Here is a 13,126-nt window from a genome sequence, read left to right on the forward strand (position 1 = left end):
CTGTTGGGTTTATGAAAACCAATCTGACAATTGGCTCTGCATCTCTTCTCTGCACCTGACTAAGGTGTCCGAGAGCAGAGGCCAAATATTTCATGGTTCCGGCCAGGTGCGATGGCTCACGCCTGTAATCCCAACACTTTGGGAGGCCGAGGTGGGCAGATCACTTTAAGTCACGAGTTCCAGGCGAGCCTGGCCAACCTGGTGAAACCCTGTCTCTACTAAAAATCCAAAAATTAGCCAGACATGGTGGTGGGCAGCTGTAATCCCAGCTACTCAGGAGGTTGAGGCAGAAGAATCACTTGAACCCAGGAGGCGGAGGTTGTGGTGAGCCGAGATCACACCACTGCACTCCAGCCCAGGTGACAGAGCGAGATTCCATCTCAAAAAAAAAAAAATTTCATGGTTCCCCTAATTTCTAAACACAGTGCTATACACCGAAGGGCACCTCCAGGTGACTACTTTGTACCCTAACTATGTTAAACTGAGGATGAGTATAATCATATCAGGATAGATATATAGAAATAAATTCTTCAATTCCATCACTTAATAGAAGTGGCCATTTGAGTGCCGGCAGGTAGGAAGAAAAGGTAAGGACAAAAAACCCAAAAAGTTGGCATCATAACTACTGCAACAAAAAAGAATAAAGTGGAGTGGCAAGGTGAAGACCAGGGAAACACAGGTTACTCTGCAGTACCAGAAGAATCTTCCAAGCTTCTCGGTAACATAAGTTTCTCATTTTCTAATAAGCTAGTGTGGCTTAGGTCACTGTTTAGAGTCTTGTCTTCAAAATGTTTTCCAGCATCAAGCACAACAATCTATAAGAAACAAAATGGCAAGTAAGAGAAGCACATTCAGGGCTCTGAAGAGCATAGTACAAGGCTACAAAAAGGACCAAGTATGTTCTCAACCTCCAATGTGTTCAGTATCTGTAAATCACAGCTCAGGCAATAAAGGGCTAGCAATTGTACATGTATTAATAACTTCCCTTTCCCCCACGCCACCTCCCTCACCTGACCTGCCCAATAGAACATCCTTAAAACTTAAGGCTTCCCTCAAACTGTGCACATGCTCAGAGAGGCTCGTAATATAGTAAGTATACAAATACATAACTGAACTTGAGCAACACAAGGCTTACGAGAAAGTGAAGATAACAGCAAAGCTAGACCCGGCAGCCTGTATCTAAGGAACTCTTTGCACCATTACATTGGAAAAATCAATTTCTCTGCTCCTCAACCAGGGAACATGTAACCCTAAAGGGCACGCAGCCATTTAATGATACTCAAGGCCCAGAATGAAAATGTAACATTTCCCTCTAAGTGTGATTATATTTCATATATATTACATATATATATGTAAATAACACCAGCATAGGAATTATATTGGAAAATGCGCACTGATTTTTAAGACAGAAACGTGGAATCTTAATCCAATTTTACATTTAGAGAGGACAGTGCTGAGCTATTCTCACAAATATCTAAGCACCAGGGGCATCAAGGACTACTATAATCTACTGTTATTTAAAATAGACGATCACTTAAAACATGGCAAATGTTAACAGCTGTGCAATATAAGCTCTGAGCTTTGAAAGTTTTTATAATATAAAAATTGGGAAAAAATCTGTATGGGAAAGCACAATATGTAAAACACCCCTGTCTTTTTGGTCATGTTGGCTACTGAGAACACCGTGTACTCTGCCATGCTTGGTCCCTGGAAAATGTCTCCATTCTGATAAAGTGGCATAGCTCCACAGATGAGATGAGACCTACACATAGTAGCAGCTCCCTTCAGTCTGTTTTCTAACACATTTATTTTCCCCATTCTCATTTCTTCCTCTTTTTAATCAAGCATCTCATGTTTCTATACTTTTGTTGCTTTCCAGTTTTAAGGTCCCTTATATTATTAATTTCAAAAATTAATTAATTTCAACTTCACTACACCTAACTTCCTCTAAAAAGCATCTCTCGCACTTGAAACTTACTAGGGGTCACATACAGGGTGAGTGCATAGGGCAGGGTCAACAAACATTTTGTGTAAGGGCCAGATAATAAATACTTCAGGCTTTATGAGCAGTACAATCTCTGTCACATCTCAATTCTGCTGTTGTAGCACAAATAACAGCCATAAACAAAACATACACAAACGGGCACAACCGTATTCCAATAAAACTTTACAAAAACAGCCAGCAGACTGGATGCAGGCCATAAGCTATGGTTTGCCAATCGCTGGCACAGGGAAATCACTTTTACTTTAGACCCTTTTGCAATCATTCTATAAAAATAAACTTTACAACTCTTACAAAAGGTGTACCTCCTTTTTATAAGTTTTAACAGTGTTTAGTTTATATTTTGTAAGTAAGTCTCATAAATTCATGACTGCATGCCTGAAATCCAGGTTTGGTGGTAATGTTGGGCATAAACAGTTTATCTTCTCAGCATCTCTCCTCTGAAGAGCTCATCCTTTATACTTCAGGTAGTCCAGTGGCGTTGTCACTTGCATTCCTCTATCTGCGCATGTATACACACTCATGCACAAGCACACACACAGAAGTGGACATAAGATCCAGGCTCATCCCAACCCACCCCTTGGCACAGTGATTTGCAGAGGGGAGGACATATGAGCCAAGTGAGCTCATTAGACCTGTCTTTTTTCTCTTTTCTGATCACAAGTGTTAAGAGTATAGGCTTGTGTTGCCAACAAATGAGACAGCTTCTCTATCATTTAACAAATTATTAAGTGACAACTAAGGGCCGAGAACCATTCCAGACACTCAGGCACTCAGGATACAATGAAACATATACACACACACACAAAGAAATGCTTGCCCTCATGGAGCTAACATTCTAGATGAAGCCAGTACAGAGTGAAGCAGAGCAAACAGATGGACTCAGCTCTGACATCACCAAGCCCAAGAATACAGTCCCAGGCACCAGCACTACCCCTGAACCTTCTCATTACTTGAGAGAAACTCCCATTTTTACTGAAGCTGGATAAGTTAGAGCTCTACTAGAAAAAAGTAGATGGCATCTAACTAATATTAACAGTTATATATGTGAAATATGAAATTTTACTTTCCTATAATACTCCAGAAAATGATAACAAATATATAAAAGGTTACCTTGGGTTCCTTATTATTCATCCATGACTGTAAATGAAAATCAATAGGTGAGTCTGTATAAGAAAACAAAAACAAACTGAGAGACCAGGTTATTTTATCAACCAAATACCCAACGATACCTAAAAATAGCAAGAAATATTTTTCTCTTGAAATAGAATAAAAGCACTTTTAAATGATGTATATGAATCCATCATAGGTCAGTTACATGTTTTTAAATGTTAGGGTGGGGAATTCATAAAAAAAAATTGTACCAAAGAACTTGAATATGTATCTAATCAAGACTTTACAGCTAACTTTTGCTTTGAAGGAGATGTGGAGAGAGAAACAAGAGAAATGGCACCTTGAGTAAGCAAAGGGACAAACCCAAATAGTGGGACAAACTACAGTGTGACTGACCTAGAGTATTTCAACAAGGCACTAACACACGAGACGCGACAACGGTGCTGCAGCATAACAAAACCTCTCTCAGACCCCCCCATTCACACAAATCAATATGAACAACTGTATCAGATAATAAAAAAAGAATCACTAAGTTCGTTAGCTGTGTTAATAGCACTGTGGTTATGTAAGAAAATGTCCACACTTTTGGAGATGCATACTGAAATATGCACAAATGGCATCTAAAAATTTTAAAATATCAGAAAAAAGTAGTGAAAAGGAGAGATGATGCAAGTATGACAAAATCTTATACCAATGGATAGGTACATGGGAAGTTTTTTTAATTGATACATACAATTAATATATCATTAATTCACTCTTTTAAGGTATATAGTTCAGGGCCGGGCGCGGTGGCTCACGCCTGTAATCCCAGCACTTTGGGAGGCCGAGGCGGGCGGATCACGAGGTCAGGAGATCGAGACCATCCTGGCTAACACGGTGAAACCCCGTCTCTACTAAAAACACAAAAAATTAGCCAGGCGTGGTAGTGGGCGCCTGTAGTCCCAGCTACTCGGGAGGCTGAGGCAGGAGAATGGCGTGAACCCGGGAGGTGGAGCTTGCAGTGAGCCGAGATCGCGCCACTGCACTCCAGCCTGGGCGACAAAGCAAGACTCCGTCTCAAAAAAAAAAAAAAAAAAAAAAAAAAAAGGTATATAGTTCAGTGGCTTTTAGTATGTTCACTAGGTTGTGCAGCCATCACCACTATTTTCATTATTCCAAAATGAAACACTATACCCATTAGCAATCACTCCCCATTCCCGCTACCTTCCAGCCTCTGACAACCAATAATTTACTTTCTGTTATTTGCCATTCTGTATCTATAGATTTCCCTATGGATAAACAGAACCATACATTTTGTGGCCTTCTGTGTCTTTCTTCTCTCACTTGGCATGTTTTCAAGGCTCACCTGTATTAAAGCACGTATCAGTACTTTGCTCCTTTTTGTGGATGAGTAATACTCCACTCATGTGGCCATACTACATTTTCTTTGTCCATTCATCAGTTGATTAACATCTGAATTACTTCCACTTTTTGGCTGTTGTGAGTAATGCTGCTATGAACATTCATGTACAAGGTTTTCTGTGAGGTCGGACACAGTGGCTCATGCCTGTAATCCCAGCACTCTGGGAGGCCGAGGCAGGTGGATGGATTACTTGAGGTCAGGAGTTCGAGACCAACCTAGCCAATATGGCTAAACCCCGTCTCTACTAAATATACAAAAATTAGCTGGGTGTAGTGGTGCATGCCTGTAATCCCAGCTACTTGCAAGGCTGAGGCAGGAGAATCACTGGATCTCAAGAGGCAGAGGCTGCACTGAGCCAAGATCACACCACGCACTGGGTGTGACAGAGCAAGACTCTGTCTCAAACAAAACAAAGCAAAACAAAACAAAACAAAAACAAGTTTCTGTGTGGACATATGGTTTCCTTTCTCTTGGGTATATACCTAGGAGTGCAAATGCGGAGTCACATGGTAACACAATGTTTAACATTTTGTGGAACTGTCAAACTGCTTTCCAAAGTGGCTATGCCACTTTACATTTCTACCAATAATGTATGAGGATTTCAATTTCTCCATATCCTCACAAAGACGTTATTTTCCTTTTTTTTATTATTATAGTTATCCTAGTGAGTGTGAAGCAGCATCTCATTGTGGTTCTGTTTTTATTGTTTCTTTTTTTTTTTGAGACAGAGTCTCTCTCTGTCACCCAGGCTGGAATGCAGTGGCGCAATCTCGGCTCACTGCAACCTCCACCTCCCAGGTTCAAGTGATTCTCCTGCCTCAGCCCCCCAAGTAGCTGGGACTACAGGCGCCCGCCACCACGCCCAGCTAATTTTTGTAGTTTTAGTAGAGGCAGGGGTTCACCATGTTGGCCAGGCTGGTCTCGAACTCCTGACCTCAAATGATCCACTCACCTTGGCCTCCCAAAGTGCTGGGATTACAGGCATGAACCATTGCGCCCAGTCTCATTGTGGTTTTGAATTGCATTTCCTGGATGTCTAATGATACTGGGTATATTTTCATGTGTTTACTGGCCATTTGTACAACTTCTTTTTTTTTCTTTTTGAGATGGAGTTTCGCTCTTATTATTGCATTACCTGGAGTGCAATGGCGCGATCTCGGCTCACCGCAACCTCCACCTACCAGGTTCAAGCGATTCTCCTGCCTCAGCCTCCTGCGTAGCTGGGATTAAAGGCATGTGCCACCATGCCCCGCTAATTTTGTATTTTTAGTAGAGACGGGGTTTCTCCATGTTGGTCAGGCTGGTCTTGAACTCCCAGCCTCAGGTGATCCGCCCGCCTTGGCCACCCAAAGTGCTGAGATTACCGGCGTGAGCCACCGTGCCCGGCCCAGTCTTTTTCCTTTCTTGATAGTGTCTTTTGAAGCATAAAAGTTTTTAATTCTGAAATCCAATTCATCTATTTTTTTCTTTTATTGCTTATTTGAATGATAATACCACTCTTTTCTTTCATATATATAACATTTTTCATCAAGAGAAATACAAACCTCCCTTAAAATTTTTCTAACATACAATGTGTACTCATTCATCAATCTTACAACATACAATCAGGCAAGTCCTTTTGAGTACTGAACTAGTTTGGAGTTACAGAATATCACACTATATAAGTGCATAGAATGTACTTTTCAATTTCCAGCTTTGATTTCTTTGATGAAAGAAAGTGAATGTGGAGTACTTAAGAGGAATCAGACAGCAGAAGCCTATGATTTTTTTAAACAACTTTTCCTATATTTTTATTTATTTATTTATTTTTGAGATAGGGCCTGGGTCTGTCTCCCAGGCTGGAGTGCAATGGCATGATCACCTTGACCGTCTGGGCTTAAGCAACTCCACCTCAGCCTCCCAAGTAGCTGGGACTTAAGGTGCACAGCACTATACCCTGCTAATTTTTGTATTTTTTGTACAGACAGAGTTTCACCTTGTTGCCCAGGCTGATATTGAACTCCTGGGCTCAAGCCATTCACCCACCTCAGCTGGAATTACAGGCATGAGCCACAGTGCCTGACCCCCCATATTTTTGTAGTTTCTTCTCCACATCTAATTTGAGAGCAATTTTTCTTTTTGAGACGAAGTCTTACACTGTCACCCAGGCTGGAGTGCAGTGGCACGATCTCGGCTCACTGCAATCTCCGCCTCCCGGGTTCAAGCGATTCTCCTGCCTCAGCCTCCCGGGTAGCTGGGATTACAGGTAGCCACCACGATGCCTGGCTAATTTTTGTATTTTTAGGAGAGACAGGGTTTCGCCATGTTGGCCAGGCTAGTCTTGAACTTCTGACCTCAGGTGATCTGCCCACCTCAGCCTCCCAAAGTGTTGAGATTACAGGCATAAGCCACCATGCCTGGCATGAGGGCAATTTTTCAAATGACTTACCCTTGAATATTTCCAATGCATTCAACCTAGTTTTCTCAGAAACAGTAATTTCTTTCAGAACTTACAATTCACCAGTTTTATAAAAAAATAGGCTTAGAAACAAAATTGACTCTCGATAAGAATATAAATTAATTAGTGGGAGAAAAGTGGAAGATGCACTAAAAATAGGCTTGTCTTGAATATAAAGTATGCTGTGGCCATCCGACAGCATGGTTTTCAAAGCAAAGAGAATTTCAGCTTAAATGAGTCAACAAGGTTAAGAGGAGACCTTTCCTATAAAAGTACTGTAAATATGATATTAATAGGTACAATGCAAACCAAAGCATTTTCAGTTCATGGTATGATAGTACAAGATGAATACATCGAAGCCAGGAGTGACGATGCATGCGTCCAGTCCCAGCTACTCGAGAGGCTGAGGAGAGAGAATTGCTTGAGCCCAGGAGTTCATGACCAGCCTGGGCAACACAGCTAGAACCCATCTCAAAATTAAGCAAAAAAAAAGGCCAGGCACAGTGGCTTAGGCCTATAACCCCAGCATTCTGGCAGGCCAAGGCACAGCAGCAGATCACTTGAGTCCAGGCGTTCGAGCCCAGCCTGGGCAACATGGCGAAACCCTGTCTCTATTAAAAACACAAAAAGTTAGCCTAGCATGGTGGTGTGTGCCTGTAGACCCAGCTACTAAGGAGGCTGAGATGGGAAGATAGGTTGAGCAGCGCAGGAAGTTGAGGCTGCAGTGAGCTGTGATCACGCCACTGCACTCCAGCCTGGGCGACAGGAGTAAGACCCTGCCTCAAAAAAAAAAAAAAAATCCAAAGATAAGGAAATGAAAAAGGAAATTAAAACATATGCATTAAGAAATAGTTTCAAATAGTTCAGTACCTTGTGCTTGTTCCAGTGGTGAAGCCCTGTTGAAGAGATCTTGGCCCTGCAAGGATTCTGTAGCTCCGGCTGGCTCCTCTTCTGGTCCTGCTATCTCCATTTGTAAAGCTGACTGTTTGCTGAGAGCATTTGACAAACGCTGACTTTCCACATAGCTCTTTTTCCTAGAGATAGAACTTTTTTATTAGGAAACAGAAGAATGATAAAATGTTAGTTACCTTGGGTAAATCTACAAAATATTTATTAATCAGTTATGTATTTCACCTCTTAAAAAGAAAAAATGGAAGCAATAAAAAGAAACATTTGAGCCTAGCCAGAAAACTACAACTGCTACCACTGCACTGTATTCTGGGGACTGAACCAACATTTTGGGTCCAGTGATACACAGTCTACCAAAATCAAAGAGAACGTCATACTGCTACTCTTTCAAGCAGCAAAAAGTGGTTTTTTTACTTCCAAAATAAGTATCCTTGAAACTACCAATCTACATAATTCAGCTTTCTAAAATCTGCAGACTTAAAGGATATTGGCATATTTGCCAAAATAGCAAATCTCTGAATTAATAAAGGTTTCAATTGTTTTTACTTTTATCCCTAGTCCTAGTTCTTGTCCTTATCTTTCTTTCTACCTCTGCTGTTTTCTGTGTGGATGAAAGTATTTTTCTTACATGCAATTTTCCTCCCACCCTACTCCAAAAGCTCTTGGGTCTAGAGCAGCTCACCACAGAAAGAGAGGGGTGGGAACGGAACTTCAGGAAAAAGCCTCTAAATGCAACAAATTCATTACATGACAAACTGATACCTAGAGCCAGACTCAAATTTGGCCAGGATGGATTTTTTTTTTAAAAGTCCTTCCATATTTCTCAAATCCCAACCTTTCATGCCTGAGGCAACTCTCCAACCCTAACTACAATTTACTCCCCAGTTTCTCCATCTCTTTACTGGGGCTGTAGTACATAAAAAGTCACTAGCTTAAGCCAAAGGTGCACTCATGGGTAGGTACAGGAAAATTTCATTGAGTACAGGAAAGGAAAGGCATAGGTGGAAAGACTACACATAGTTACAAAGTCAAGGGGTAGCAAGGACAGAAAGGAAAAGAGGTGGGGGAGCAAGATGGTGATAGGAAATAAATAAACAAGTCAGGACAGTTAGGTCCATTTCCATGTTTAAAGCCCTCCCTGAGAAAAGCATGTAGTATGACCACCAGAACTTTAGAGTGACAGGGACAGTTGAGAGCAGGGCACTCGACATTCACCACCATCTCTCTAAAAATGCTACTTCCTCAAAACTACAGCTATCCCATATTTTTATTAGCTCAAAAAAAATTTTCAAACTAAGTCATAAGTTTCAAGTTAAAGAGGCAAGAGCAACTTCCAAGTGTCCAATAAAATGACAGTAAGGAAATCTATAAAAGTGAAGCAATCTGGATAAGAACTACCAGTCCTAACCCACGCTTACCCCAGATTCTGGAATCTGAAAAGCAGATGGGGTGTGCAGGGGGAAAGAAAGCCACAATCCAAGAACAGAAGGGCCCAGAAGCAGAAAAGGAAACAAATCTGCCAGGGAGAAACACAAAAATGTTCCGTGACTACAGTCAGAAAGAGGGCAGAAGGGAGTCGGGGAGGGCAGGAGAGCGGTGACAGAAAGCCCAGCATGAAGCATGGCAGGAGCACCCACCCTTCTTTCCCACTCCAGAGACAACAGCCATGCACACACGACAGTGAACACCTGACAATGGGGAGGGAAGGGCTTGCCTGCAATCAAGGCACAGAAAATGCCTGTGGAGAACGAAGCGATGGCAGTTACAGCGGCCCAGAAGAAAGCATTAAACATCTGGTATAAAATTGAAGACTCCAACCTGCACACTCTACAGTAAACGGCCAGGAACAACGTCCCTCTTGTGTGGAAGCCAATGAGAAATAAGAGCTACATACACAACAGATAAGGATGCCCACACTAGGCAGCCTAGAAGACAGCCACAAATCAGACAAGAAAAAAAGGAGTAGTTCAAGAGACAAAAATACAAATGAACAAACTACGCAAGCAGCCCCAGAGAAAAGGAACAGTTTACAAAACTTTCAAAATTTCTAATCAGAATCTTCAGAAGTATCCATGTAGCTGTTACAGTCAACCCTCAGTATACATGGGGGACTGGTTCCAGGACCCCCGCGTGTACCAAAATATGCAATATTCAAGTCCTACAGTTAGCACTGACTACACTCGGGTTTCACATCCACGAATACTGTATTTTCCATCCACGTTTGGTTGAAAGAAATCTGCTTATAAGTGGAACCACACAGTCCAAACTCGGGTTGTTCAAGGGTCAAGTGTACATCCACAAAAAGGGCCCACTAAAAAAAAAGGTCAAAAAAGAGCTCTCATGATTAAAATTATTGATTGCCAAATGATTTAATGAGCATGAGAAAAAAAGAAACTTACCTAGAACAATGTCTTTTTGCACTAAAACAGAAAAAAAAGGGAAAAAAAAGTAGATATAGAACAACCCAGGCAATCCAAAACAGTAGTTCTGGAAAAAGAAAAGGAAAAACTAGAAGAAAAACCATAATTATCCAGAACTGATCTCCAAACCAATGCCAATTAGAATTCAGTGAATGGGGGAAAATAGCCCCACCCACAAGGGACTCAGACGGGATTCTAAAATTTCCAGAGAAAACATAGTTCAGATAAAAAACCAACTATCAAGATTATACCAGACTTCATGTACAATGTAGCAATATCTTCAAAATTGTGTGAAAACTTATTTTCATCCTAAAATTCTGTACTCAGCTAAAGTATTAATTTATTCCAAGATTAGAATAAAGACATTCTGAAACACAAATTCCCTCCTCCCCAAGAAGGGGTCAAAGAAGCCATCCCTCACCAGGAGACTGAGGCCATGCCTCTCCAGGTTGCTGACCCTCCAGTATAGTGTCCAAGGAAGCCCTATACTCAGACCAGCAACTCAGGGCTTCAGACTGTTCAAGAGTCAAGAGCTAGCTCTAAGCACTTACCTCTCCCCAGGCACTGAGTCTAAGACTCCACCTCGCCAAGCCTCCTGTCTTCCATCAACAAGGACCAACAAGACCAGTTTCCAGAGCTCCTGGCCTCCAGCAAGAGTCAAGAGGATACCCTCAAGATGCCCTCCCATCCCTGACATTTGCGGTTTCCTCACAGCAACAGGTGAGTCGGACTAACTTCACAATGCCCTTTACTGATTTTCAGCTCCTAAAACCAGCCCAGGAGGCCTCACTGGGGCACTCCAAGCCCCTTAAGACTGCACAGCCCTTCTACTCCCCAACAAACAAAATCCTTCTACTGTGCCTTCTATAATTTACAGACCTGGGTTGACAAGATCTGCCATTCCTGAATCTCTTCTCTGAACATTCCTTTCACCTTACTACTTTAATGAAAGCCTGAATAGCCTGTGAGGACATTGCTACCCCCAAGCTCTGACAAGTGGGGACCCTCATCTCTCCCACAGCTGTGGCATCATCACCTGGTGTGGAGATGGAATATATACGCCCTTCTTGCCCTCAGTGCCACTTCCAGGTCGCTCTCCCTAGAGCCTCACAGCTTTGAATCACCTACTACCCCTCTTGCCTCTAGTACCACAACTATATGATGCTAACCCCACCTGCACCTCCAACCCATCTGTACTACCACATCACTCTCCCTCCCCCTGTCCATACCCTCTCCTCCTCCTTAACCTAAAGCCAATCTTACATGGCCAGTCTTACATCCTCAGCAACCTTGTCCCTCACTCCGTTTATAAACTACAACCCTGGTTAAATCCAATTCTCTGCCTCCTCTTCACCTGCACTCCTACAGCTCAATGTGGCTGGGGAAACATCACAATCACCCTGAACAGTCATGCCCACGGCCCTCAAGTTGGGCCCTTGATGTTGTCCAGGAATCCTAACATTTCAACTCTGTCCATTCATTTTCCTGTGCTCCCATGTGATAATTTTACATCTTTTTTTTAAACCACCAACTCCTCCTCCACCACCCTCACTCTGACTTGATGACTATGCTTCCTACTTCACTAACCCTACTTTCAGCCTGAAGCACTGAAAAGGTAACTTCCACAGATTCTTACCACTACATGCACCCACCCAGGCCGTCCTCCCACCTGTTCCCGCAGAGGAACTGTCCGCAGTCCTACCCAGCTAAAGCCACTCCCCGCACTACACATTGTGGCCTACCCTCTCTTACTGACACAGACGTTGCTGCAGCAATTCTCTTCCCTTTCTACATCAGCAAGTTTTACCCTTTCCAGGAGATTATTCCTACTATCACGTAAACATGCAGCAACTTCTCCCACCACAAAAAAAAAAGTGAAACTTCTCTTCACCCACTACAACCATCCAGCTGTCATAACCTCGTTTCTCTGCTCCCTTTCACAGCAAAACTCCACAAGCTGTCTACTGCCTCAAACAGTAACTCCCGTTCTCTCTGAAACTCATTCTGAGTAGGCCATGGTGCCTGTCCCTACTTACACCAAACTACTTATTGGGGTTACCAATGACCTAATCTATGCTAATTCCAAGGGTCAATTCTTTGCCCTCATTTTATTTGACATAGTTAGGTAACTCTTCTTTTATACATGCTCTTGACATGGCTTCCAGGATGCTTGTTTTCTCCTTCCTCTGATCACTAACTCTTAATCTCGCTGTTGATTCCTCCTGTCCCCAGCTTCTCACTGTGAAGCATCCTGAGGACCACGCCTGGTCGCCCTCTTCCATCTGCCTCACTCCCAGACAATCAAGGCTCTGTGCCCATGCTGCTCCCACTCTCGCCTCCTACAGTCTCTTTTCCACATAACTGCCAGAGTGGGCCTTTTTTTGAGATAGGGTCTCACTCTGTCACCCAGGCTAGAGTGCAGTGGTGCAATTACGGCACACTGCAGCCTGGATCTCCTGGGCTCAAGTGATTCTCAGGGTGGGACTTTTAAAACACAATTCAGATGGAGCCCTCTAGTGGCTTCCCGTATCTCTGAGTCAGAGTCAAGGTCCTGCTCACCACCTCCCCAGCCTCCCTAGTGCTCTGTGAACCACATGGGCTACGCTCCTGCCTTAGTTCCTTCAGGCTGGCCACACCTTTGGCCTGAAGTCTGCTTCCACCTGGCGTCCACATAGTTAACTCCCTCCCTCAAGTCTTGGCTCATATCTTTTTTTTTTTTTTTTTGAGACAGAGTCTCACTCTGTTGCCCAGGCTGGAGTGCAGTGGCGTGATCTCAGCTCATTGCAACCTCCACCTCCCAGGTTCAAGCAATTCTCCTGCTGCAGCCTCCCAAGTAGCTAGGA

General features: G+C 42.9%; 1 protein-coding gene across 13 annotated transcripts in view; it reads right to left on the reverse strand.

Annotated features, from left to right (window-relative positions):
* The window catches only part of CEP192 (centrosomal protein 192), a 182,988-nt gene that overhangs the window by 157,505 nt on the left and 12,357 nt on the right, over nt 1-13,126 (reverse strand). For all 13 annotated transcript variants that reach the window (XM_063699366.1, XM_019014173.3, XM_055368391.2 and 10 more), the window contains 3 exons: nt 7,825-8,000; nt 3,116-3,168; nt 695-815 (listed from right to left, as the gene is read on the reverse strand). In XM_063699366.1, coding sequence (XP_063555436.1) covers nt 695-815; nt 3,116-3,168; nt 7,825-8,000 — 350 coding nt within the window. The remainder of the gene's footprint in view (nt 1-694; nt 816-3,115; nt 3,169-7,824; nt 8,001-13,126) is intronic.

The sequence above is a fragment of the Gorilla gorilla genome, chromosome 17 (assembly GCF_029281585.2).
Source record: "Gorilla gorilla gorilla isolate KB3781 chromosome 17, NHGRI_mGorGor1-v2.1_pri, whole genome shotgun sequence".
Lineage (NCBI taxonomy): Eukaryota > Metazoa > Chordata > Mammalia > Primates > Hominidae > Gorilla > Gorilla gorilla.